At 42.3% G+C, this 25,207-nt stretch overlaps 1 protein-coding gene across 1 annotated transcript in view; it reads left to right on the forward strand.

The window, feature by feature from the left end:
- CDYL (chromodomain Y like) overlaps window positions 1-25,207 on the forward strand; it is a 484,963-nt gene that overhangs the window by 49,135 nt on the left and 410,621 nt on the right. The window contains exons 2-3 of the mRNA XM_053715829.1: window positions 8,296-8,962; window positions 18,299-18,402. Of these exons, the coding sequence (XP_053571804.1) occupies window positions 8,296-8,962; window positions 18,299-18,402 (771 nt within the window). The remainder of the gene's footprint in view (window positions 1-8,295; window positions 8,963-18,298; window positions 18,403-25,207) is intronic.

The following is a 25,207-nucleotide window of genomic DNA, read 5'->3' on the forward strand; positions in this document are numbered from 1 at the left end:
GAAAAAAAATGGGTTTTGTATCCCTTTAATTACAAATTACAGAAGCTTCACAAACTTGGAATGCAATTATTTCTTATTTTGAGAAGGTACCAATTTTGTCCAGTCCATTTTTGGAGTTTTTGGAATGTCAGATTTGGCTTTTTTTTTTTTTTTTTTTTGTGTGTGTCATACCAATACAAACAAAAGAAATAAACATAATGCCTAAACATTTGTAATTGCAACAAATTTCTGGCAAAGTGGTGCATTATCTGACAGAAATGCAGGGGTGCCAATATTTTTGGCCATGAATGTATGTCATTCTGTAGGTAAAGAAAAGCACTGTTGTCTGTCCCTTATATTTTGACAAATAATCATCCCACAAATAACATGTTATAATAATCATCCATTTGTTTGATCTGCCAAAGTGGGTTTTTTCTAGTTTCAAAGCATCGGGTACTTTTTTTTTTTTTTTCTTTCTATATAGAAACAGGGGGTAGAGATTTTTGTTTCTATGATAATGGGATCAGTTGTTTTGCACTTTTAAGCATTATCGTGAGTAGGGACAAGTGTATGGAGCCTTTTTTATATTGGGGGGTTGATTAAAAAGAAAAGGTAGGGTCATTTCTAGCTGGAATGAAAGGAATTTTATTTAATTTCAGCTCTAATAATGAACCAATATGATTTTGCAATTAGGCATGTCCACCAAATATGTAACACTGAAACTTTCAGTGCAGCCTCTCCAGCAAGAAGTGGGAGTGCCTGGGAAGATCTGTCATAACCTTGAATGTGTCAGGTACCACCTACACAAAAATGTCACAATAATTTAAATCATGGACATAGAGGAAGATGATTTACTCATGCATGTGAATATTCATAGCCATCCTTTTTTTAATAGGTTGTTGTAATTCAGTTTCCCATTTCACAGTGTAGAGTGATAACAACAAATCTAAAACTCTGTCCAGCACCTTCTTTTAGGCTCACGTGCAAGCTGCAGTGTCCTGCATCACCCAAAACAATTGTAAATACAATATAGAAAAACAGCAGCACTGTGAATAATCTTCAAAAGAATAGTTTATTCCAACAAAGAGGGGAAAAAGTACAGTCGGCATACCTCCAAATGACCGTGATCAAAAGTTTACATACCCTGGTGATTTTGGCCTGATAACATGCACACAAGTTGACACAAAGGGGTTTGAATGACTATTAAAGGTAACCATCCTCACCTGTGATCTGTTTGCATGTAATTAGTGTGTATGTGTATAAAAGGTCAATGAATTTCTGGACTTCTGACAGACCCTTGCATCTTTCATCCAGTGCTGCACTGATGTTTCTGGATTCTGAGTCATGGGGAAAGCAAAAGAATTGTCAAAGGATCTGCGGGAAAAGGTAGTTGAACTGTATACAACAGGAAAGGGATATGTAAAGATATACAAGGAATTGAGAATGCCAATCAGCAGTGTTCAAACGCTAATCAAGGAGTGGAAAATGAGGGGTTCTGTTGAAATCAAACCACGGTCAGGTAGACAAACTAAAATTTCAGCCACAACTTCAATTTCAGCCAGGAACATTGTTCGGGATGCAAAGAAAACCCCACAAACAACTTCAGGTGAAATACAGGACTCTTTGAAAACATGTGGTGTGGCTGTTTCAAGATGCACAATAAGGAGGCACTTGAAGAAAGATGGGCTGCATGGTCGAGTTGCCAGAAGAAAGCCATTACGCAAATACCACAAAGTATCCCGCTTACAATACACCAAACAGCACAGAGACAAGCCTCAAATTTCTGGCACAAAGTCATTTGGAGTGATGAGACCAAATTTGATCTTTTTGGCCACAGCCTTAAGCGTCACATTTGGAGAGGAGTCAACAAGGCTTTTGATGAAAGGTACACCATTCCTACTGTGAAACATGGAGGTGGATTGTTGATGTTTTGGGGATGTGTGAGCTACAAAGGCACAGGAAATTTGGTCAGAATTGATTGCAAGATGAATGCAGTATGTTATCAAAATACTGGAGGAAAATTTGCATTCATCAGCCCGGAAGCTGCGCATGAGACATACTTGGATATTCCAACATGACAATTATCCTAACCACAAGGCCAAGTCTACCTTTCATTGGCTACAGCAGAATAAAGTGAAGGTCCTGGAGTGGCCATCTCAGTCTCCTGACCTCAATGTCATTGAGCCACTCTGGGGAGATCTCAAAAGTGCAGTTCATGCAAGACAGCCCAAGAATTTACAGGAACTGGAGGCTTTTTGCCAGGAAGAATGGGCAGCTTTACCATCTGAGAAGATAAAGAGCTTCCTCCACAAATACCACAAAAGACTTCAAGCTGTTGTTGATGTTAAAGGGGGCAATACACAGTATTAAAACTGGGGTATGTAAACTTTTGATCAGGGTCATTTGTGTAGTTTCTGTTGTCATTATGATTTAAAAAGAGTATACACAGTTGATTGATAATAAATGGCTTCAACCAAACACTAACCATGAGTGAAAGAAACTTTCTGTGTTATCATTCATATTCTCTGAAAAATGGCCAAGAAATCATAAATTCTGCCAGGGCATGTAAACTTATGAGCACAACTGTGTGTGTGTGTATATAGTGTGTGTGTGTATAGGGTGAGTTTAGCACCCTTTTTTCACAAACTGATCACTTATTTTTAATGATGGTAAATTGTTCAGATTTACCATCCATTTTATAATAAATTTAGCTCTTTATGGAAGCTTTTGAAATTGAAACTGCTGTCTTCCATAATTTTTTTTTTTTTGTTGTTGTTTTCTCCAACATAGGTGTGTCCGGTCCACGGCGTCATCCTTACTTGTGGGATATTCTCTTCCCCAACAGGAAATGGCAAAGAGCCCAGCAAAGCTGGTCACATGATCCCTCCTAGGCTCCGCCTACCCCAGTCATTCTCTTTGCCGTTGTACAGGCAACATCTCCACGGAGATGGCTTAGAGTTTTTTAGTGTTTAACTGTAGTTTTTCATTATTCAATCAAGAGTTTGTTATTTTCAAATAGTGCTGGTATGTACTATTTACTCAGAAACAGAAAAGAGATGAAGAGTTCTGTTTGTATGAGGAAAATGATTTTAGCAACCGTAACTAAAATCCATGGCTGTTCCACACAGGACTGTTGAGAGCAATTAACTTCAGTTGGGGGAACAGTGTGCAGTCTCTTGCTGCTTGAGGTATGACACATTCTAACAAGACGATGTAATGCTGGAAGCTGTCATTTTCCCTATGGGATCCGGTAAGCCATGTTTATTACGATCGTAAATAAGGGCTTCACAAGGGCTTATTTAGACTGTAGACTTTTTTGGGCTAAATCGATTCATTATTAACACATATTTAGCCTTGAGGAATCATTTTATTTGGGTATTTTGATATAATAATATCGGCAGGCACTGTATTAGACACCTTATTTCTTAGGGGCTTTCCCAAAGCATAAGCAGAGTCTCATTTTCGCGCCGGTGTGGCGCACTTGTTTTTGAGAGGCATGGCATGCAGTCGCATGTGAGAGGAGCTCTGATACTTAGAAAAGACTTCTGAAGGCGTCATTTGGTATCGTATTCCCCTTTGGGTTTGGTTGGGTCTCAGCAAAGCAGATACCAGGGACTGTAAAGGGGTTAAAGCTTAAAACGGCTCCGGTGCCGTTATTTTAAGTGTTAAAGCTTCCAAATTTGGTGTGCAATATTTTTAAGGCTTTATGACACTGTGGTGAAAATTTGGTGAATTTTGAACAATTCCTTCATGTTTTTTCGCAATTGCAGTAATAAAGTGTGTTCAGTTTAAAATTTAAAGTGACAGTAACGGTTTTATTTTAAAACGTTTTTTGTACTTTCTTATCAAGTTTATGCCTGTTTAACATGTCTGAACTACCAGATAGACTGTGTTCTGAATGTGGGGAAGCCAGAATTCCTATTCATTTAAATAAATGTGATTTATGTGATAATGACAATGATGCCCAAGATGATTCCTCAAGTGAGGGGAGTAAGCATGGTACTGCATCATTCCCTCCTTCGTCTACACGAGTCTTGCCCACCCAGGAGGCCCCTAGTACATCTAGCGCGCCAATACTCCTTACTATGCAACAATTAACGGCTGTAATGGATAATTCTGTCAAAAACATTTTAGCCAAAATGAACCCTTGTCAGCGTAAGCGTGGCTGCTCTGTTTTAGTTACTGAAGAGCATGACGACGCTGATATTAATATCTCTGAAGGGCCCCTAACTCAATCTGAGGGAGCCAGGGAGGTTTTGTCTGAGGGAGAAATTACTGATTTAGGGAACATTTCTCAGCAGGCTGAATCTGATGTGATTACATTTAAATTTAAGTTGGAACATCTCCGCATTTTGCTTAAGGAGGTATTATCCACTCTGGATGATTGTGAAAATTTGGTCATCCCAGAGAAACTATGTAAAATGGACAAGTTCCTAGAGGTGCCGGGGCTCCCAGAAGCTTTTCCTATACCCAAGCGGGTGGCGGACATTGTTAATAAAGAATGGGAAAGGCCCGGTATTCCTTTCGTCCCTCCCCCCATATTTAAAAAATTGTTTCCTATGGTCGACCCCAGAAAGGACTTATGGCAGTCAGTCCCCAAGGTCGAGGGAGCGGTTTCTACTTTAAACAAACGCACCACTATACCCATAGAGGATAGTTGTGCTTTCAAAGACCCTATGGATAAAAAATTAGAAGGTTTGCTCAAAAAGATGTTTGTTCAGCAGGGTTACCTTCTACAACCCATTTCATGCATTGTCCCTGTCACTACAGCTGCATATTTCTGGTTTGATGAACTGATAAAGGTGCTCGATAGTGATTCTCCTCCTTATGAGGAGATTATGGACAGAATCAATGCTCTCAAATTGGCTAATGCTTTCACTCTAGACGCCACTTTGCAATTGGCTAGGTTAGCGGCTAAGAATTCTGGGTTTGCTATTGTGGCGCGCAGAGCGCTTTGGTTGAAATCTTGGTCGGCTGATGCGTCTTCCAAGAACAAGCTACTAAACATTCCTTTCAAGGGGAAAACGCTGTTTGGTCCCGACTTGAAAGAGATTATCTCTGATATCACTGGGGGTAAGGGCCACGCCCTTCCTCAGGATCGGCCTTTCAAGGCAAAAAATAGAAGGAACATCATCGGTTCCTAAGGTTTGCATTCCTGGACAAACATTACCAGTTTGTGGCGCTTCCTTTCGGATTAGCCACTGCTCCAAGGATTTTCACAAAGGTACTAGGGTCCCTTCTAGCGGTGCTAAGACCAAGGGGCATTGCAGTAGTACCCTACCTGGACGACATTCTGATTCAAGCGTCGTCCCTTCCTCGAGCAAAGGCTCACACGGACATCGTCCTGGCCTTTCTCAGATCTCACGGCTGGAAAGTGAACGTGGAAAAGAGTTCTCTATCCCCGTCAACAAGGGTTCCCTTCTTGGGAACAATTATAGACTCCTCAGAAATGAGGATTTTTCTAACAGAGGCCAGAAAAACAAAACTTCTGGACTCTTGTCGGATACTTCATTCTGTTCCTCTTCCTTCCGTAGCTCAGTGCATGGAAGTGATCGGGTTGATGGTAGCGGCAATGGACATAGTTCCTTTTGCGCGCATTCATCTAAGACCATTACAACTGTGCATGCTCAGTCAGTGGAATGGGGACTATACAGACTTGTCTCCAAAGATACAAGTAAATCAGAGGACCAGAGACTCACTCCGTTGGTGGCTGTCCCTGGACAACCTGTCACAAGGGATGACATTCCGCAGACCAGAGTGGGTCATTGTCACGACCGACGCCAGTCTGATGGGCTGGGGCGCGGTCTGGGGATCCCTGAAAGCTCAGGGTCTTTGGTCTCGGGAAGAATCTCTTCTACCGATAAATATTCTGGAACTGAGAGCGATATTCAATGCTCTCAAGGCTTGGCCTCAGCTAGCGAGGACCAAGTTCATACGGTTTCAATCAGACAACATGACGACTGTTGCGTACATCAACCATCAGGGGGGAACAAGGAGTTCCCTAGCGATGGAAGAAGTGACCAAGATTGTTCTATGGGCGGAGTTTCACTCCTGCCACCTGTCTGCTATCCACATCCCGGGAGTGGAAAATTGGGAAGCGGATTTTCTGAGTCGTCAGACATTGCATCCGGGGGAGTGGGAACTCCATCCGGAAGTCTTTGCCCAAGTCACTCAGCTGTGGGGCATTCCAGACATGGATCTAATGGCCTCTCGTCAGAACTTCAAAGTTCCCTGTTACGGGTCCAGATCCAGGGATCCCAAGGCGGCTCTAGTGGATGCACTAGTAGCACCTTGGACCTTCAAACTAGCTTATGTGTTCCCGCCGTTTCCTCTCATCCCCAGGCTGGTAGCCAGGATCAATCAGGAGAGGGCGTCGGTGATATTGATAGCTCCTGCGTGGCCACGCAGGACTTGGTATGCAGATCTGGTGAATATGTCATCGGCTCCACCTTGGAAGCTACCTTTGAGACGAGACCTTCTTGTTCAGGGTCCGTTCGAACATCCGAATCTGGTTTCACTCCAGCTGACTGCCTGGAGATTGAACGCTTGATTTTATCGAAGCGAGGTTTCTCAGATTCTGTTATCGATACTCTTGTTCAGGCCAGAAAGCCTGTAACTAGAAAGATTTACCACAAAATTTGGAAAAAATATATCTGTTGGTGTGAATCTAAAGGATTCCCTTGGGACAAGGTTAAGATTCCTAGGATTCTATCCTTCCTTCAAGAAGGATTGGAAAAAGGATTATCGGCAAGTTCCCTGAAGGGACAGATTTCTGCCTTGTCGGTGTTACTTCACAAAAAGCTGGCAGCTGTGCCAGACGTTCAAGCCTTTGTTCAGGCTCTGGTTAGGATTAAGCCTGTTTACAAACCCTTGACTCCTCCTTGGAGTCTCAATTTAGTTCTTTCAGTTCTTCAGGGGGTTCCGTTTGAACCCTTACATTCCGTTGATATTAAGTTATTATCTTGGAAAGTTTTGTTTTTAGTTGCAATTTCTTCTGCTAGAAGAGTTTCAGAATTATCTGCTCTGCAGTGTTCCCCTCCTTATCTGGTGTTCCATGCAGATAAGGTGGTTTTACGTACTAAACCTGGTTTTCTTCCAAAAGTTGTTTCTAACAAAAACATTAACCAGGAGATTATCGTACCTTCTCTGTGTCCGAAACCAGTTTCAAAGAAGGAACGTTTGTTGCACAATTTGGATGTTGTTCGCGCTCTAAAATTCTATTTAGATGCTACGAAGGATTTTAGACAAACATCTTCCTTGTTTGTTGTTTACTCAGGTAAAAGGAGAGGTCAAAAAGCTACTTCTACCTCTCTCTCTTTTTGGATTAAAAGCATCATCAGATTGGCTTACGAGACTGCCGGACGGCAGCCTCCCGAAAGAATCACAGCTCATTCCACTAGGGCTGTGGCTTCCACATGGGCCTTCAAGAACGAGGCTTCTGTTGATCAGATATGTAGGGCAGCGACTTGGTCTTCACTGCACACTTTTACCAAATTTTACAAGTTTGATACTTTTGCTTCTTCTGAGGCTATTTTTGGGAGAAAGGTTTTGCAAGCCGTGGTGCCTTCCATTTAGGTGACCTGATTTGCTCCCTCCCTTCATCCGTGTCCTAAAGCTTTGGTATTGGTTCCCACAAGTAAGGATGACGCCGTGGACCGGACACACCTATGTTGGAGAAAACAGAATTTATGTTTACCTGATAAATTTCTTTCTCCAACGGTGTGTCCGGTCCACGGCCCGCCCTGGTTTTTTTAATCAGGTCTGATAATTTATTTTCTTTAACTACAGTCACCACGGTACCATATGGTTTCTCCTATGCAAATATTCCTCCTTAACGTCGGTCGAATGACTGGGGTAGGCGGAGCCTAGGAGGGATCATGTGACCAGCTTTGCTGGGCTCTTTGCCATTTCCTGTTGGGGAAGAGAATATCCCACAAGTAAGGATGACGCCGTGGACCGGACACACCGTTGGAGAAAGAAATTTATCAGGTAAACATAAATTCTGTTTTTTTTTTCATATTTGATAGCAGCTGCAGTTAATTTTGTAATTGCACTTTGTTATGGGGATTGGAATGAAAACCCAGACAAAACCTTTTCACATAGTCTCACAGACAGGAATAGACCTTTAATATTTTTGCTGTGTTATTTAAATCCTAGAACATTCTGATTTACCATTACAATAGTTTAGATTATGTATATTAGGGTTTGATCATTTCTATCAATTATCTAATTAACGTTTACTTTTTTTTGTATCCTTACAGAGATTCTGTATTAATACTACATATCCAGTAATTTAATCCAATTTGCTTTTTTTAGGTAGAAAGAATTGTTGATAAAAGGAAAAATAAAAAAGGTAAAACTGAATATTTAGTACATTGGAAAGGCTATGACAGTGACGATGATACATGGGAACCAGAACTACATCTTGTAAACTGTGAGGAATACATCCATGAATTTAATAGAAGACACAGTGAAAAGCCAAAAGATAGCAGCACAATAACCAGGGCAAACCGGACATCTCCAAATAATGCAAGAAAACAAATATCCAGGTCAACTAATAGTTCAATTACAAGAACATCTCCAAAATCTCTGAGTGTTTGCAAAGACAATGACTCCAAAAATAACCAGCTACTTTCTAGCAGTCCAAAATTACGTAGGAGCCCCTCTCAAGCAATTCCTGTTAGGAAGAATGTGGATCTCTCTAGATCAGGCATTAAAATACTTGTACCTAAAAGTCCAATGAAAAGCAGAATTTCAATTGATGGTTTTCAAAATGAAAGTACAGAAAAGCTAAACCATATTGAACAGGAACAAGACTCTGTGGCACCTGAAGTAACAGCTGAAAAACCAGTGGGAGCTTTATTGGGACCTGGAGCAGAAAGAGCTCGAATGGGGAGTAGACCAAGACCTCCACCATTAGTACCACAGATTCAAATGCCTTTGACAGTGACTGCAACATCAGCAATAACCATTAATGGAAAAGGTAAGGTAGGAGATACATTTTTAGAGGCATAAAAATGATATTCAATTAGTTTTGTTTTGTTTTTTTCTTTAGTACAGTACAGTGCTCTCAAACAAAATTACTAACAAATAAAAACAAGCTTTTTAGCTTTTACCACCGTCCTGATGAGATATAGATATATATATATATATATATATATATATATATATATACTTTTTTTTTTTTTAAAAGAATAGTTACAACCAATCAGAGGCTGTATTTCCTGATTCAATAAAGTAAATGGAAGCACACTAATAAATTCTCATTGGCATGGGGGAAATTATCGATTAGTAATATACCCTGATGGCACTTGTGCTTGGTTTGAAAAACTGCAAGCTGACAGTGCTTGTGCCTCAAAGTTTTCAACAAACAGTGGTTGCTCTGGATTTGAACAGCTATGGCCGAGTAGTGCACAAAATAATTTTCCCAGTTTGAGCAGTGTGCTAGGCCTGCATCCAGGCTGATAGCTGATTTTTGCAGGGATATGAACCCCAAATTTTTTCTTTCGTGATTCAGATAGAGCATGCAATTTTAAGCAAATTTCCAATTTGCTCCTCTTATCAATATTTCTCCTGTTAAGTGTGGTCAGTCCACGGGTCATCATTACTTCTGGGATATTAACTCCTCCCCAACAGGAAGTGCAAGAGGATCACCCAAGCAGAGCTGCTATATAGCTCCTCCCCTCTACGTCACACCCAGTCATTCTCTTGCACCCAACTAATAGATAGGATGTGTGAGAGGACTGTGGTAATTATACTTAGTTTTTATATCTTCAATCAAAAGTTTGTTATTTTAAAACAGCACCGGAGTGTGTTGTTCCTTCTCAGGTAGAATTTGAAGAAGAATCTACCTGAGTTTTTGGATGATTTTAGCCGGCGTAGCTAAAATTCATTTTGCTGTTCTCGGCCATTCTGAGGAGTGAGGTAAACTTCAGATCAGGGGACAGCGGGCAGGTTCACCTGCAAAGAGGTATGTTGCAGTATATTATTTTCTGAGGAATGGAATTGACTGAGAAAATACTGCCAATACCAATATAATGTAAGTTCAGCCTTAAATGCAGTAGTAGCAACTGGTATCAGGCTGTTTATGTATATATGTGTACACTTCTGTATTCTGGGGAATGGCACTTCTCTGGGTAATACTATATGCATATAATCTTTAGCCTTACTTGCAGTGGGAACGTCTAGCAACAGGCTGTTAATGGCATTTCATGATATTTGATTTTAAACGTTTTTGCTGGCATGCTAAATTGTTTAAATATCTGAGGTACTGGGTGAAAAATTGTTTTTGGGCACTGTTTTTCCACTTGGCTATCGTTAATTTTAATCTGAGACAGTTTACTGAACTTCCCTCACTGCTGTGAGTGAGGGGGAGGGGCCTATTTTGGCGCTTTTGCTACGCATCAAAAATTCAGTCAAAAGTCTGTTTCTCTTCCTGCATGATCCGGATCGTCTCTACAGAGCTCAAGGGTCTTCAAAAATTATTTTGAGGGAGGTAATCACTCACAGCAGACCTGTGAGATTGTCCTTTGACTGTGATAAAAAACGTTTATATTTTGTACATTTTTTTCTGCCATTAAGGGTTAGTTATCCATTGCTAATGGGGGCAATTATTTGCTAAATTTATGCCTTTACTGGGAAAAATCTGATTGTTATAATTTTTCCAGTTCATTATTATTAAACTGTCATAATTTTTTTCTGTGCTTCTTAAAGGAACAGTGCGTTTTTCACATTACTTGTAATTTGAGTGAAAAGTATTTCCAAGCTTGCTAGTTTAATTGCTAGTTTGTTAAACATGTCTGACTCAGAGGAATACCTCTGTGCTATATGTGCAAAAGCCAAGGTGGAGCCCAATAGAAATTTATGTACTAATTGCATTGATGCTACTTTGAATAAGAGTCATTCTGTACAAATTGAACATCATTCACCAAACAACGAGGGGGAAGTTATGCCGACTAACTTGCCTCACGTGTCAGTACCTGCATCTCCCGCTCGGGAGGTGCGTGATATTGTAACGCCGAGTACTTCAGGGCGGCCATTACAAATCACACTACAGGACATGGCTAATGTTATGACTGAAGTTTTGTCTAAATTACCAGAACTTAGAGGTAAGCGAGATCTCTCTGGGGTGAGTGCGCTGATAATATTAGGGCCATGTCAGATATTGCGTCACAATTTGCAGAACATGAGGACGGAGAGCTTAATTCTGCGGGTGACGGATCTGATCCAAATAAACGGGATTCAGACATTTCAAATTTTAAGTTTAAGCTGGAAAACCTCCGTGTATTACTAGGGGAGGTTTTAGCGGTTCTGAATGATTGTAACACAGTTGCAATACCAGAGAAAATGTGTAGGTTGGATAAATATTTTGCGGTACCGTCGAGTACTGACGTTTTTCCAATACCTAAGAGACTTACTGAAATTGTTACTAAGGAGTGGGACAGACCCGGTGTGCCTTTCTCACCCCCTCCTATATTCAGAAAGATGTTTCCAATAGACGCCACCACACGGGACTTATGGCAAACGGTCCCTAAGGTGGAGGGAGCAGTTTCTACTTTAGCTAAGCGTACCACTATCCCGGTGGAGGATAGCTGCGCCTTTTCAGATCCAATGGATAAAAAATTAGAGGGTTACCTTAAGAAAATGTTTGTTCAACAAGGTTTTATATTGCAACCCCTTGCATGCATTGCGCCTGTCACGGCTGCAGCAGCATTTTGGTTTGAGTCTCTGGAAGAGACCCTTGAATCAGCTCCATTAGATGAGATTACACACAAGCTTAAAACCCTTAAGCTAGCTAATTCATTTATTTCTGATGCCGTAGTACACTTAACTAAACTTGCGGCTAAGAATTCCGGATTCGCCATTCAGGCACGCAGAGCGCTGTGGCTAAAATCCTGGTCAGCTGATGTTACTTCTAAATCTAAACTACTTAACATACCTTTCAAAGGGCAGACCTTATTCGGGCCCGGTTTGTAGGAAATTATCGCTGACATTACAGGAGGTAAAGGCCATGCCCTGCCTCAAGACAGAGCCAAACCTAGGGCTAGACAGTCTAATTTTCGTGCCTTTCGTAACTTCAAGGCAGGAGCAGCATCAACTTCCTCTGCACCAAAATAGGAAGGAGCTGTTGCTCGATACAGACAAGGCTGGAAACCTAACCAGTCCTGGAACAAGGGCAAACAGGCCAGAAAGCCTGCTGCTGCCCCTAAGACAGCATGAAGTGAGGGCCCCCGATCCGGGAACGGATCTAGTGGGGGGCAGACTCTCTCTCTTCGCCCAGGCTTGGGCAAGAGATGTCCAGGATCCCTGGGCGTTAGAGATCATATCTCAGGGATATCTTCTGGACTTCAAAGCCTCTCCCCCAAAAGGGAGATTTCATCTTTCAAGGTTGTCAACAAACCAGATAAAGAAAGAGGCGTTTCTACGCTGTGTACAAGATCTTTTACTAATGGGAGTGATCCATCCGGTTCCGCGGTCGGAACACGGACAAGGTTTTTACTCAAATCTGTTTGTGGTTCCCAAGAAAGAAGGAACCTTCAGACCAATCTTGGATTTAAAGATCCTAAACAAATTCCTAAGAGTTCCATCGTTCAAAATGGAAACTATTCGGACAATCTTACCCATGATCCAAAAGGGTCAGTACATGACCACAGTGGATTTAAAGGATGCCTACCTTCATATACCGATTCACAAAGATCATTACCGGTATCTAAGGTTTGCCTTCCTAGACAGGCATTACCAGTTTGTAGCTCTTCCATTCGGGTTGGCTACGGCTCCAAGAATCTTCACAAAGGTTCTGGGCTCTCTTCTGGTGGTGCTAAGGCCGCGAGGAATTTCGGTGGCTCCGTACCTAGACGACATTCTGATACAAGCGTCAAGCTTTCAAACTGCCAAGTCTCATACAGAGTTAGTACTGGCATTTCTAAGGTCGCATGGGTGGAAGGTGAACGTAGAGAAGAGTTCTCTCTTACCACTCACAAGGGTTCCCTTCTTGGGGACTCTTATAGACTCTGTAGAAATGAAGATTTACCTGACAGAAGACAGGTTAACAAAGCTTCAAAATGCTTGCCGTGTCCTTCATTCCATTCAACACCCGTCAGTGGCTCAATGCATGGAGGTAATCGGCTTAATGGTAGCGGCAATGGACATAGTACCCTTTGCACGCCTACATCTCAGACCGCTGCAATTGTGCATGCTAAGTCAGTGGAATGGGGATTACTCAGATTTGTCCCCTACTCTGAATCTGGATCAAGAGACCAGAAATTCTCTTCTATGGTGGCTTTCTCGGCCACATCTGTCCAGGGGGATGCCATTCAGCAGACCAGATTGGACAATTGTAACAACAGACGCCAGCCTACTAGGTTGGGGCGCTGTCTGGAATTCCCTGAAGGCTCAGGGATCATGGACTCAAGAGGAGAGTCTCCTTCCAATAAACATTCTGGAATTGAGAGCAGTTCTCAATGCCCTTCTGGCTTGGCCTCAGTTAACAACTCGGGGGTTCATCAGGTTTCAGTCGGACAACATCAAGACTGTAGCTTACATCAACCATCAAGGAGGGACAAGAAGCTCCCTAGCGATAATGGAAGTATCAAAGATAATTCGCTGGGCAGAGTCTCACTCTTGCCACCTGTCAGCGATCCACATTCCTGGAGTGGAAAACTGGGAGGCGGATTTCCTAAGTCGTCAGACTTTTCATCCGGGGGAGTGGGAACTTCATCCGGAGATCTTTGCCCAAATACTTCGACTTTGGGGCAAACCAGAGATAGATCTCATGGCGTCTCGCCAGAACGCCAAGCTTCCTTGTTACGGGTCCAGGTCCAGGGACCCGGGAGCAGTCCTGGTAGATGCTTTGACAGCACCTTGGACCTTCGGGATGGCCTATGTGTTTCCACCCTTCCCGATGCTTCCTCGATTGATTGCCAGAATCAAACAGGAGAGAGCATCGGTGATTCTGATAGCGCCTGCGTGGCCACGCAGGACCTGGTATGCAGATCTAGTGGACATGTCATCCTGTCCACCTTGGTCTCTGCCTCTGAGACAGGACCTTCTAATTCAGGGTCCTTTCAAACATCAAAATCTAATTTCTCTGAAGCTGACTGCTTGGAAATTAAACTCTTGATTTTATCAAAGCGTGGTTTTTTGGAGTCAGTTATTGATACCTTAATACAGGCTAGGAAGCCTGTTACCAGAAAGATTTACCATAAAATATGGCGTAAATACTTACATTGGTGCGAATCCAAGAGTTACTCATGGAGTAAAGTTAGGATTCCTAGGATATTGTCCTTTCTACAAGAAGGTTTAGAAAAGGGTTTATCTGCTAGTTCCTTAAAGGGACAGATCTCAGCTCTGTCCATTCTTTTACACAAGCGTCTGTCAGAAGTTCCAGACGTTCAGGCTTTTTGCCAGGCTTTGGCCAGGATTAAGCCTGTGTTTAAAACTGTTGCTCCACCATGGAGCTTAAATTTAGTTCTTAACGTTTTACAGGGTGTTCCGTTTGAACCCCTTCATTCCATTGATATCAAGTTGTTATCTTGGAAAGTTCTGTTTTTAATGGCTATTTCCTCGGCTCGTAGAGTCTCTGAGTTATCAGCCTTACATTGTGATTCTCCGTATCTGATTTTTCATTCAGATAAGGTAGTTCTGCGTACTAAACCTGGGTTCTTACCTAAGGTTGTCACTAATAAGAATATCAATCAAGAGATTGTTGTGCCATCATTGTGTCCGAATCCTTCTTCAAAGAAGGAACGACTTCTGCACAATCTAGATGTAGTCCGTGCCCTAAAATTTTATTTACAGGCAACTAAAGATTTTCGCCAAACTTCTTCCCTGTTTGTCGTTTATTCTGGACAGAGGAGAGGTCAAAAAGCTTCTGCTACCTCTCTCTCTTTTTGGCTTCGTAGCATAATACGTTTAGCCTATGAGACTGCTGGACAGCAGCCTCCTGAAAGAATTACAGCTCATTCCACTAGAGCTGTGGCTTCCACTTGGGCCTTTAAGAATGAGGCCTCTGTTGAACAGATTTGCAAGGCTGCAACTTGGTCTTCTCTTCATACTTTTTCCAAATTTTACAAATTTGACACTTTTGCTTCTTCGGAGGCTGTTTTTGGGAGACAGGTTCTTCAGGCAGTGGTTCCTTCCGTATAAAGATCCTGCCTGTCCCTCCCGTCATCCGTGTACTTTAGCTTTGGTATTGGTATCCCAGAAGTAATGATGACCCGTGGACTGACCACACTTAACAGGAGAAAACATAATTTATGCTTACCTGATAAATTCCTTTCTCCTGTAGTGTGGTCAGTCCACGGCCCGCCCTGTTTTTTATGGCAGGTCTAAATTTTTAAATTATACTCCAGTCACCACTGCACCCTATAGTTTCTCCTTTCTCGTTTGGTTCTTGGTCGAATGACTGGGTGTGACGTAGAGGGGAGGAGCTATATAGCAGCTCTGCTTGGGTGATCCTCTTGCACTTCCTGTTGGGGAGGAGTTAATATCCCAGAAGTAATGATGACCCGTGGACTGACCACACTACAGGAGAAAGGAATTTATCAGGTAAGCATAAATTATGTTTTCTTCGTTCTTTTGGTATCTATTTGAAAAGCAGGAATGTTGGGCCAGCTGCTAAGCTTACACTCCTGCTTTTTCAAATAAAGATACCAAGAGAACGATGAAAAATTGATAATAGGAGTAAATTAGAAAATTTCTTAAAATTGCATGCTCTATCTGAATCATCATGAAAGGGTAGCCCTTGATGACACAATCTTAGTCAGATTGCACCTTGAGCTAATATGGCAGCATATCTCACAAAAGCTATACAGCCCCCTAGCATTATTTTAGTTCACTTTTCTTACTATTGAAGTTCTTGTTAACTAATACTTTGCAGTTGTCTTTTACTTTGGAAGCCTAGGTTTTACTATCTTTTTCTTCCCACCCTTTAGTTAAACTTGAACTTGTCAGCAGATTTCAAAAGGATCTTCTTGGCACGATCCTCTGTATTACATCAGGTTATAGGATTTAGGTATAAGCTTTGAGTGTTTCCCTTAAATCAAATCTAGGCTGGCTGAGAAAAGCTTTGGCATTTGATGTTATGTTGAAAATGAAGATTCTTTAAGCTTAGTTTCTGAGGACAACAAGTTTGAAATTGATATTTGGGTGGAAAATATATTAAGCATGAGTCAGCCTGCAACCACAAATTTAAGCATCATAAACAGTTTTAGTCGTTTAGATAAATCACCCTGACACAAGCTTTTTGGGTGATTGGCATGCTCTGTTTTAACGCAATTAGTTGCATGAGAGCAGAGGACGGCTTTGCACAACAGAGTTCTTAAGCAATGTTAAATGTTGCTGTGCATTGCAAGCAGGCATGTTCTCTACTTTTAGTATGTGTCCTCCTGCAATCTTGATAAATGTTTCTGTTTGAGTTTTTCATTTTCTCCTCTATTCTGACCAGAACATCTCTCTCCTTCTGTGGGAGTTGTCCTTGTTGGCCAGTGAGTAAAGTCTCAGGGTTCTGTCATCTATATGAAAGAGCAGCAGTTAATCATGATTTAAAAAAAAAACAATCCATTACTTCTGGCCGCTAGGAGGAGAAGGGGGTCCCAAAACTCTAAGAGCCCTTAAAACCACTCCCACCTTACCTGAGACTAGACTTGTCTTTGCCTTCATAGAAGGAAGGTGCTCAGGTGTTTGTGAGAAGGGTTCTCAGACTGATTTGAGTTCCAGTTTCCCCTCAGAGAGCTACATTCTGGACCTAGGGATGTAGTTAGAGTATTGATAGTGGCACAAGAACACCCTATTGGAGTTAGTCGCAAGCCTACCACCGGTGTCCTGTCGGTTCAATGTTATACAGCACTGAATTGGCTTTTTTTACGGGAAGCCGTTTTGTCTGCTTATGGTTAGTCCAGTTGTATTGGTGCCAGCAGGTAAGTGGGGGTTGAATTGTCGGCGCCTGCTTAGCATATATAGGCTATTGGTAAGTACTCTCTTATGAGTATATCATAGTCTGGGGACTATTATGTCAGGCATTTTAGGCATGGGCTTATAAGTACCATATTTTCACCCCATGTAGGCCTTAAGGTGCATTGTTTTTTAGTTTTGTACATTTTTTCATGCGTAGGTTTGTTTGCACACTTTAGTTTTTTTTCATGTGCTACCCTTTTTTGTGTGCGTAGTTGTTTTCACGCTTCAGCATGATTCTGTGCATAATTTCCTTTTATTGGCAGTGATTGTCCACATAAACATTGTCAACCTATGGGTATTACTCTACTTGGCCACCAGGAGGAGGCAGACATCCCAAACTAGACTATAAATATCCCTCCCACTTCCCCCTACACCCCAGTAGTTCTTTGCCTTGTATCATGGAGGTAGGCAGAGAGAGATGCTCGGTTAAGAAGAATGAAGTTTATCATGGTTTGGCTTGTTTAAAGCTGGGGATTATATAATCATGTAAATCTCTAATGGAGTACTGGGTTATATAGACCTGATAACGCGGTGTGTTTCACACTAAATTACAGACTTATTATGTTAAGTTCTCTCCTCTTTCATGGCAACTTGTCTGATAAAGAGGTGATATCAAGTCTTGTCACTGCGTATCAATAGTGTTATGTGTACACTTTGGCCCCTTGTTTCAGGCACTACTGACGTATTCCAGCCCTTTTCCACTATAGGGCTGAGAGGGGTGCACTTTAGGCGCACAGAGATCAAGGCTTCTGACAAGCATTTTGTCCTATTGGGACGTTATGACATCTAAGAATATTACAGAGTGTTGGTGATATTTTTGCACCGGATGTTGTTATCGACCCTCCAGTTTCATACTCCACTACTGCGGGCAACTCTCCACCTGGGATGGGGGACGCCATTACTTTAGAACGCAGGCTTAACATGATGTAGGCCGTAGAGGGGCGGGGACGCTGTTTTCCAGTCGTGAATTATGCTTTTGTGCAATTTCCACTTCAGATCCACTGCAAAACATTTCTGTGGGAGAGAGGTTTGCAACGAAGCTTTGTCTATGCAGAGCTGGTAAGATGCCCTAAGTGGGGACAGTGTTTTGTGCTTTGGGACCCAAATACCCTGCAGTAAAGTTCACGAGTGTTATGGCACTTATAATAGAAGATTTGATTTTAATAGAGTCTGGAAGAATCTTCTTCGGTTAACTATATTGACAACAGTAAATGTATGCTTTGCAAAACTATCACTGTTAATCCTCCGGCTCAGCTATGCAATTGCTCCCTGACTTATGTCCTGACATCTATTCAGGAGGCCTTACTGGTCAGACCGTGGATGAGCTCCCACATGTCCTAGCTCCCACATGTCCTATCTCCATCAGGTCCTACTGCATTTTCTCAGGCTTCGGCCAAAGCGGATATTGCTGTCCAACAGCCCATTAATGTAGCTTCTGTTGCTGCAGAGAGCGGCCTGACCCTGGCTGGGGTAGGCCCTTTACCTGATGACCTCACAGCCTGTATACAGGCTGCTGTGTCTGCTGCCCTGAGCACTAGCCAAGTGTCAGGAAAGAGGAAAAGTTAAACATTGTTCTATACGTAGCTCAGGCGCAGTGGCTGATGCCACGATCGACAGTTATGGGCAGGCTTTTAAGGACAAACCCCTAATTTGCTCTGAAGGTGAACTTCCTTCCTCTGGCCACTCTGAAGAAGAGTTGGAGGAAGATTTGGAGTGTATGATTAGGTTCAAAATGGATCAGCTCAGGCTCCTGTTGAGAAGGTCCTTACTTGGACAACATTCTGGTTCAAGCTCCTTCCTTATCGATGGCTCAGAACCACGCATGTCTTCGGACGCACAGTGTGAAGGTCATCTTGGAAAAGAGCTCCTTCATCCTGGCTACAAGGGTAAACTTGCATGCGCATCTACCTTACAGACCAGCGCAGGGAGAAGTTTCAGAGGGTGTGTCGTCCAAATGCTAATCCAATTATAGCACTATGCATGGAGGTCGTAGTTCTTATGGTTGCGGCATTCAATGCTATATTTGCTCGCTTTCATCTGAGACCACTACAGCTGTGTATGCTCAGACAATGGAATGGAGACCATTCAGATCTATTGCAGTTCATCTCTCTGGATGACCAAGACCAGAGAGAGTCTGGTGTGGCGGAAATCCCCAACCCCTGTTCTTCTAGGAGCAATATTCCATCGCCCCTCTGATTATAATCACCACAGACTCTAGTTTGTCAGGATGTGGTGCGGTGTGGGGTTCTTGGTGTCAGGAGGAAGTGTCCCCTGCGATCATCATTCTCAAATTGAGAGCCATATACAATGCCCTTCTGGTGTGACCTCAACTGGGTTCCGTCCGGCATATCCGATTCCAGTCGGGCAACATCACCACAGTGGCTTACATCAACCATCAGGAAGGTACTCTGAGCTCCCTGGCGATGCAGGAGGTATATTGGGTTCTGCAGTGGGCGGACAGACATCAATGTCAGATCTCAGGTGTGGAGAATTTGTAGGCAGATTTCCTGAGCAGGCAGACCCTTCACTTGGAGTGGTCCCTGAATCAGGAGGTATTTCTCAAACTAACCAGCAGAATGGGTGTTTCAGATATAGATGTGATGGCTTCCAGCTTCAATGCAAAGCTTCCAAGATACGGATCGAGATCCAGGGATTCTCAGGCAAAGCTAGTTGACGCTCTAGCGGTTATGTTGAACTTCAACTTGGTCTACCTGTTTCCACCAATTGTGCTCCTGCCCCAAGTAGTAGCTCGGAGAAAACAGGAGTGCATACCGACTATCTTGATAGCTTCTGTGTGGCCACGCTGGACTTTGTACGCAAACCTGTTGAACCTGTTATCTGTTCAGCCTTGGTTGCTATCTCTTCATCAGGACCTACTGACTCAGTCTGTTCTTTTATCAACACCTAGACACTCTGAGGCTTAATGCCTGGAGATTGAATGGTTGATCTTAGCTCAGAGAGGTTTCTCTGACAGTGTGATTGTGAAACGCTAGGATTGACCATTGGAACAAATAAAGGGGACTTTCAGTCATTAAGTATAAAATATTTTATTTCTACCTAAGGCAGTGAATACTTGCATCATCAACCAGGAGATTGTGGTTCCTTCACTTTGTTCTAATACATCTTCCTCCAAGGAAAGATTATTACTTAGTTTGGATGTGGTCAGAGCATTGAAGTTCTACCTTAACGCTACTAAGGAATTTCATCAATCTTCCTTATTCGTCCTGTATACTTGTCATCGAATGGGGCAGAAGGCCTCAGCTGTAACAATTTCCTTTTGGTTAAGAAGTCTAATTCGCATGGCATTTCAGGAAGCAGGACTCCCCTTTGAGTATCACAGCTCATTTCACTTGTGTGGTGGCAACCACTTGTGCCTTTTAAGACTGAGGCCTCAGTTGAATAAATCTCTGTATGGCTGCAACCTGGTCTTCGTTGCACACTTTCACAAAGTTATATAAATTTTGATGTTTTTGCTTTTGCGGAGGCAGCTTTTGGAAGAAGGGTTCTATAAGCAGTGGTGCTTAGTAAATAGGACTGCCTTGCTTACCTTTCCCTCCCAAACATTTGTGAACTTCACAGCTTGGGTATTGGTTTCCCAAAGGTTAAGAATGTTTTTGTGGACTCACTGCCAATAGAAGAAAAATAAAATGTATGCTTACCTGATAAATTAATTTTACTTCTTGACAGTGAGAGTTCACAACCCCGTCCAGATACTAAATGTGTAGTGGTGGCAGTCACTTTTTTGCACCTCTGTACCCCTTGTATCTCTCCTTTTTTCCTTATCCTCGGCAGAACTACTGGAGGGTAGGAGAAATGGGAGGGATATTTATAGTCTTGTTTAGGGTGTCTTTTGCCTCCTCCTGGTGGCCAGTACTCCACACAGAGTAATTCCCATAGGTAAAGAAATTTTTGTAGACTCTCACTGCTAAGAAGGAAACTTATTTATTAGGTAAGCATAATTTCTCACGCATTGGCGTGATTATGAGAGTGTAAATTTCTTTCTAATGGCAGTGATTGTCTGCAAATTATTCAAAACCTATGGGAAATACTTCACCTGGCCACCAATAGGAGACAAAGACACAAACAGAGCATTAAATATCCCTACCACTTTCCCTATCCTCTCATTAATTTTTTGCTTTATTTGATGGAGGTAGGCAGAGAGATTTGCTCTGCTAAAGTTTTTGAATTTAATACTCTTAACGGATTGTTTCCTTTAAGAGAGATCAGGGGAGGTGTTGAACGCCATTTAATGCTCTTAGTAGAGTTATGGTATGTGCTAGCTGCTGGATGTCGCAGGGATGTTCCTATGATTCTCCCAGCTTAACCATGCTATCCTCCCTTTTCAGGCAAACAGTGTTGGTAACACTGATTTTCCTTTTGTGTTTCAGGACTCTCCAGAGAGAAGGGCATGTCCTGACTTATCACAATAGAGACAGACTTTACTTATTTAGATTGCCAATGGTCCAGAAGGTTTTTTTTTTTATTTCACATACCCAGGGGACGGTAAGGGGTTAAATCAAACTCCTTTATTATGCATGCAATATTATTTCAATTCTGGGACAATATTGAGAACTCAGAGGTAGTTTTAGAGAGGCTTGTCAGAGCTATAGCTTTAGGAGCGGCGCCACCGCTGCCAGCTGATGTTGGATGACCTGTGAGAAGATGCCTATGTCGGCCTCAAGCCCCTAAAAGCCCACGCTCGCTCTTGGGCTACTACAAAAGGAGCACTAATACCAGACTATTTTAGGAAGCTTCCAGGGACACGGAAATAGACTCTGTAATCACGCTACCAAAAGCGCTCTTCCTATGTATAAGGTCTGCGGCGGCCGCAGGCAGTTTCGGTGCCATTCCCGGCTTGCAGTGATTGCGTAACCGCTTCAAAGTGGAGCGGCAACACGCAAGTCTTGGCCTGATACAAAGTGGTAAGGCACTTCAAGCGGAGCATTTACTCACAGTAGTCTTTGGGGTTGACATTTTTGGATAATAGCTCTCCTTATTAGTGTGCACCATCAGGGTTAAATTCTGTCTCCATTATATACTCAGTATGGATGATTCTATGCTTAAATCTAGTCGGGCGGAGATCTGCTCTACTCCTTTATTTGATTCTAATAAATGTATGCTATACAAGTCACATACTGAGTGTCCCCCTGCTCAATTGTGCAGCTAATCCCTGCCATCTCATTCTACCTCAGGACGTTCTGCAGATATCAGTATGCCCAGATATACCAGTCCTACAACCGCAAATGGCGTACCTTACTCCTGCACATGCAGTTCTCTGCGACCTCGTTGTGAAGACATATTTCATGTTAAAACTTTTCCCCATGATTTTGCAGCCTAGTTATAATCTTCTGCTGCCCTAAGTGCTTTGCCAATTGCTGTGAAATGGAAGAGGGAGGTTATGCACTGTTCCTCTTAGTCTAGAACCAGCAGTTCTGTTGGAGCTGCAGTGGTCAACCATATACAACATTCTGATGTTAAAGACTCCTTGGCTAGCTCTGAAGGAGTGCTTTCATTCTCCGACTCCTCTAGGGTATCTTGAGCATATAAGATACTTGGAGGGTTTAAGTACACCTGAGTCTAAACCCTCAGTGGAAAAACAGGTACATAAATTAGATATGGTATTTTGAGCCTAAGTTGAAAATCTCTGAAGTGTTCCCAGTACTTTCATTGGTGGCAGACATAAGCAAAGAGTGGGAAAAAAACTGGTGTATCTTTTTCTCCTTCTCCAAGCTTTAAGAGATTGTTTCCTGTACCAGATAGCCATTTTGAAGTGTGGAATACTGTTTCTAAGGTAGGCAGTGCCATTTCCACCCTGGCTAAACGCATTACTGTCCCTCTGGAGGAGAGCACATCTTTTAAGGACCCTATGGATAGGAAGCTAGAGGGTTACCTGAGAAAGCTTTCATCAAGGAGGCTTGCTTTTCCAACCTGCCATAGTAATTGCTGCAGTATCTGGTGCTGCCACTTTTTGGTGTGACGCTTTATCTGAACTGATTTTGGTAGTATCCCCTTTGGAAGATATCCAACACCTCATTTAGGCCCGAAAAACATCAAATTCCATCATTTGCAACACCATTATTCAAATCATCTGTCTCAATGCCAAGAACTCTGGATTCGCTGTGCTAGATAGGAGGGCTGTTTGGCTAAAGTCTTGATCCACAAATGATTTTGAAGAAACAGCACACCTTTGCCTTTTCAGTGGGGCACGGAACAAAACGGACTTGCCAGGTCCCAGTCAATCCAGATTCAAAGAGTATTCCAGCCACCAAGTTTTCTTAAAAGACCTTTATTTCACATAGGGTCCCAAACAAACAGTTACGTTTCAAGCCACACCAGGCTCTTAATCATGTATAATTAGATACACAGGTGTATGCCTTATATACCCTTACCTATTATTCTACATCCTGTGTTAGAATCCAACTGCACAACAGTGCCATCTTGTGGATGCAATAATTCAATGCAACTCCAAATTCAACACAGGAGGTGAATAAACACATAGATAAAATCACTTAAAAAGACATATACAACCAAGTACAAATTTAAAAAGAGGAACAATGCATAGCAAAATTATTTCAAACAACTGATGTTATTTATGTTGTCAATAGAGAAAAAGAATTTTATCTTAATACATTATCACAGATTTTATCAGAGAAAAAGACTCCAGTCAAAATCTTTGTTCATACCCTTTGGCTTCATGCACTCTAGTTTATATACCCAGAACATCTCTCTCATTTTTAATAGTCGTTCCCTATCTCCACCTCTTCTAGGCCTATCTACTTGTTCAATAATTTGAAACCTAAGTTGGCTGATATTATGACCCATAGAGAGGAAGTGAGAGGAAACTGGCGCTTCTTTATTCTTACATCTGATATTAGATTTGTGTTCAGTTATCCTCTCCCTTACCTCTCTACAGGTCTCGCCAATATAAATTTGGCCACACGGACATTTAATAAGATAGATACAGTATGTAGCCCTGCATGTGAGATACTTATTTATTTTATATTTCTTCCCAGTAATGGGATGATAAAAAATTTCCCCTTTGATCATAGAGCTACAGTGGGAACAATTCAGACATGGGAACAATTCAGACATAGAAAACTATTGGGCCTAAGAGATATGGCTGCTACCCATGTCTGAATTGTTCCCACTGTAGCTCTATGATCAAATAAAGGTCTTTTAAGAAAACTTGGTGGCTGGAATACTCTTTGAATCTGGCTAAAGTCTTGGTCAGTGGACATGGTTTCCAAGTCTAGGTTACTATCTTTGGCCTTTAAGGGAAAATCCTTATTTGTGCCTGGACTGGACTCCGTCATTTCTACTTTTACTGGCAGTAAGGATGTTTTTCACCCTCAGTATAAGAAATCTAGAACTAAGGGACATTCTATAGGACGTTTTCGCTTCTTTCATCAGAACAAGTGACAAAGGAGTGCTTCATCAACCAAGTCTGAGATGCCCAGGAGTACCTGGAAACCAAACCCGGTGTGGAACAAGAACAAGCAGCCAAAAAAATCAACTCCTTACAGCAAGTCAGCATGAGGGGTTGTACCCCGGCCTGGACTCAGGTCAAGTAGGTCGCAGATAATCTCTGTTTCAGGAAGTTTGGGCTCAGTCCATTCAGGGCCGTTGGGTTCTGGATATTATATCTCAGGGATACAAAATAGGTTTCCAATCTCACCCTCCAAGGGCAGATTCCTCCTTTAAAGGATCTCTTGGAAGCCTCCTTTCAAGGATCTCAGGGAAAAAAAAGAACAGCCTTTCCTATGCTGTGTAGGCGATATGGCATCTATGGGAGTTGTTGTCCCCGTGCTTCAGGCAGAGAGGGGAGAAGGGTTCTATTCAAACTTATTGATAGTTCCCAAAAAGGAGGGAACTTTTTAGTCGCGTCTTAGACCTGAAGTGCCTAAACAAATTCGTAAAGGGTACCTTCCTTGAAAATGGAGACCATCAGGTCCATTCTTCCTCTCGAGCATAGACCACCATATATCTGAACCATGAATACCTTCACATTCCAGTTCACCGAGATTGTCACCAGTACCTATGTTTTGCTTTCCTGGACAAACAATACAAATTTATAGCTCTTCCATTTGGTTACTACAGCTCCCAGGCTCTTTTACAAAGGTTCTATGGGCCCTCCTTGCTGAAGTCAGACTACAGGGGTTTTTGGTGGCGCCATATTTGGACGACATCTTGGTTCAAACACCATCTTTACATTTAGCGACATCTCACACGGAGTAGTTGTTCTGGTATCTTCGGATGCATGGCGGAAATGAAATAT

The sequence above is a fragment of the Bombina bombina genome, chromosome 5 (genome assembly GCF_027579735.1).
Source record: "Bombina bombina isolate aBomBom1 chromosome 5, aBomBom1.pri, whole genome shotgun sequence".
NCBI classification, from domain to species: Eukaryota; Metazoa; Chordata; class Amphibia; order Anura; family Bombinatoridae; genus Bombina; species Bombina bombina.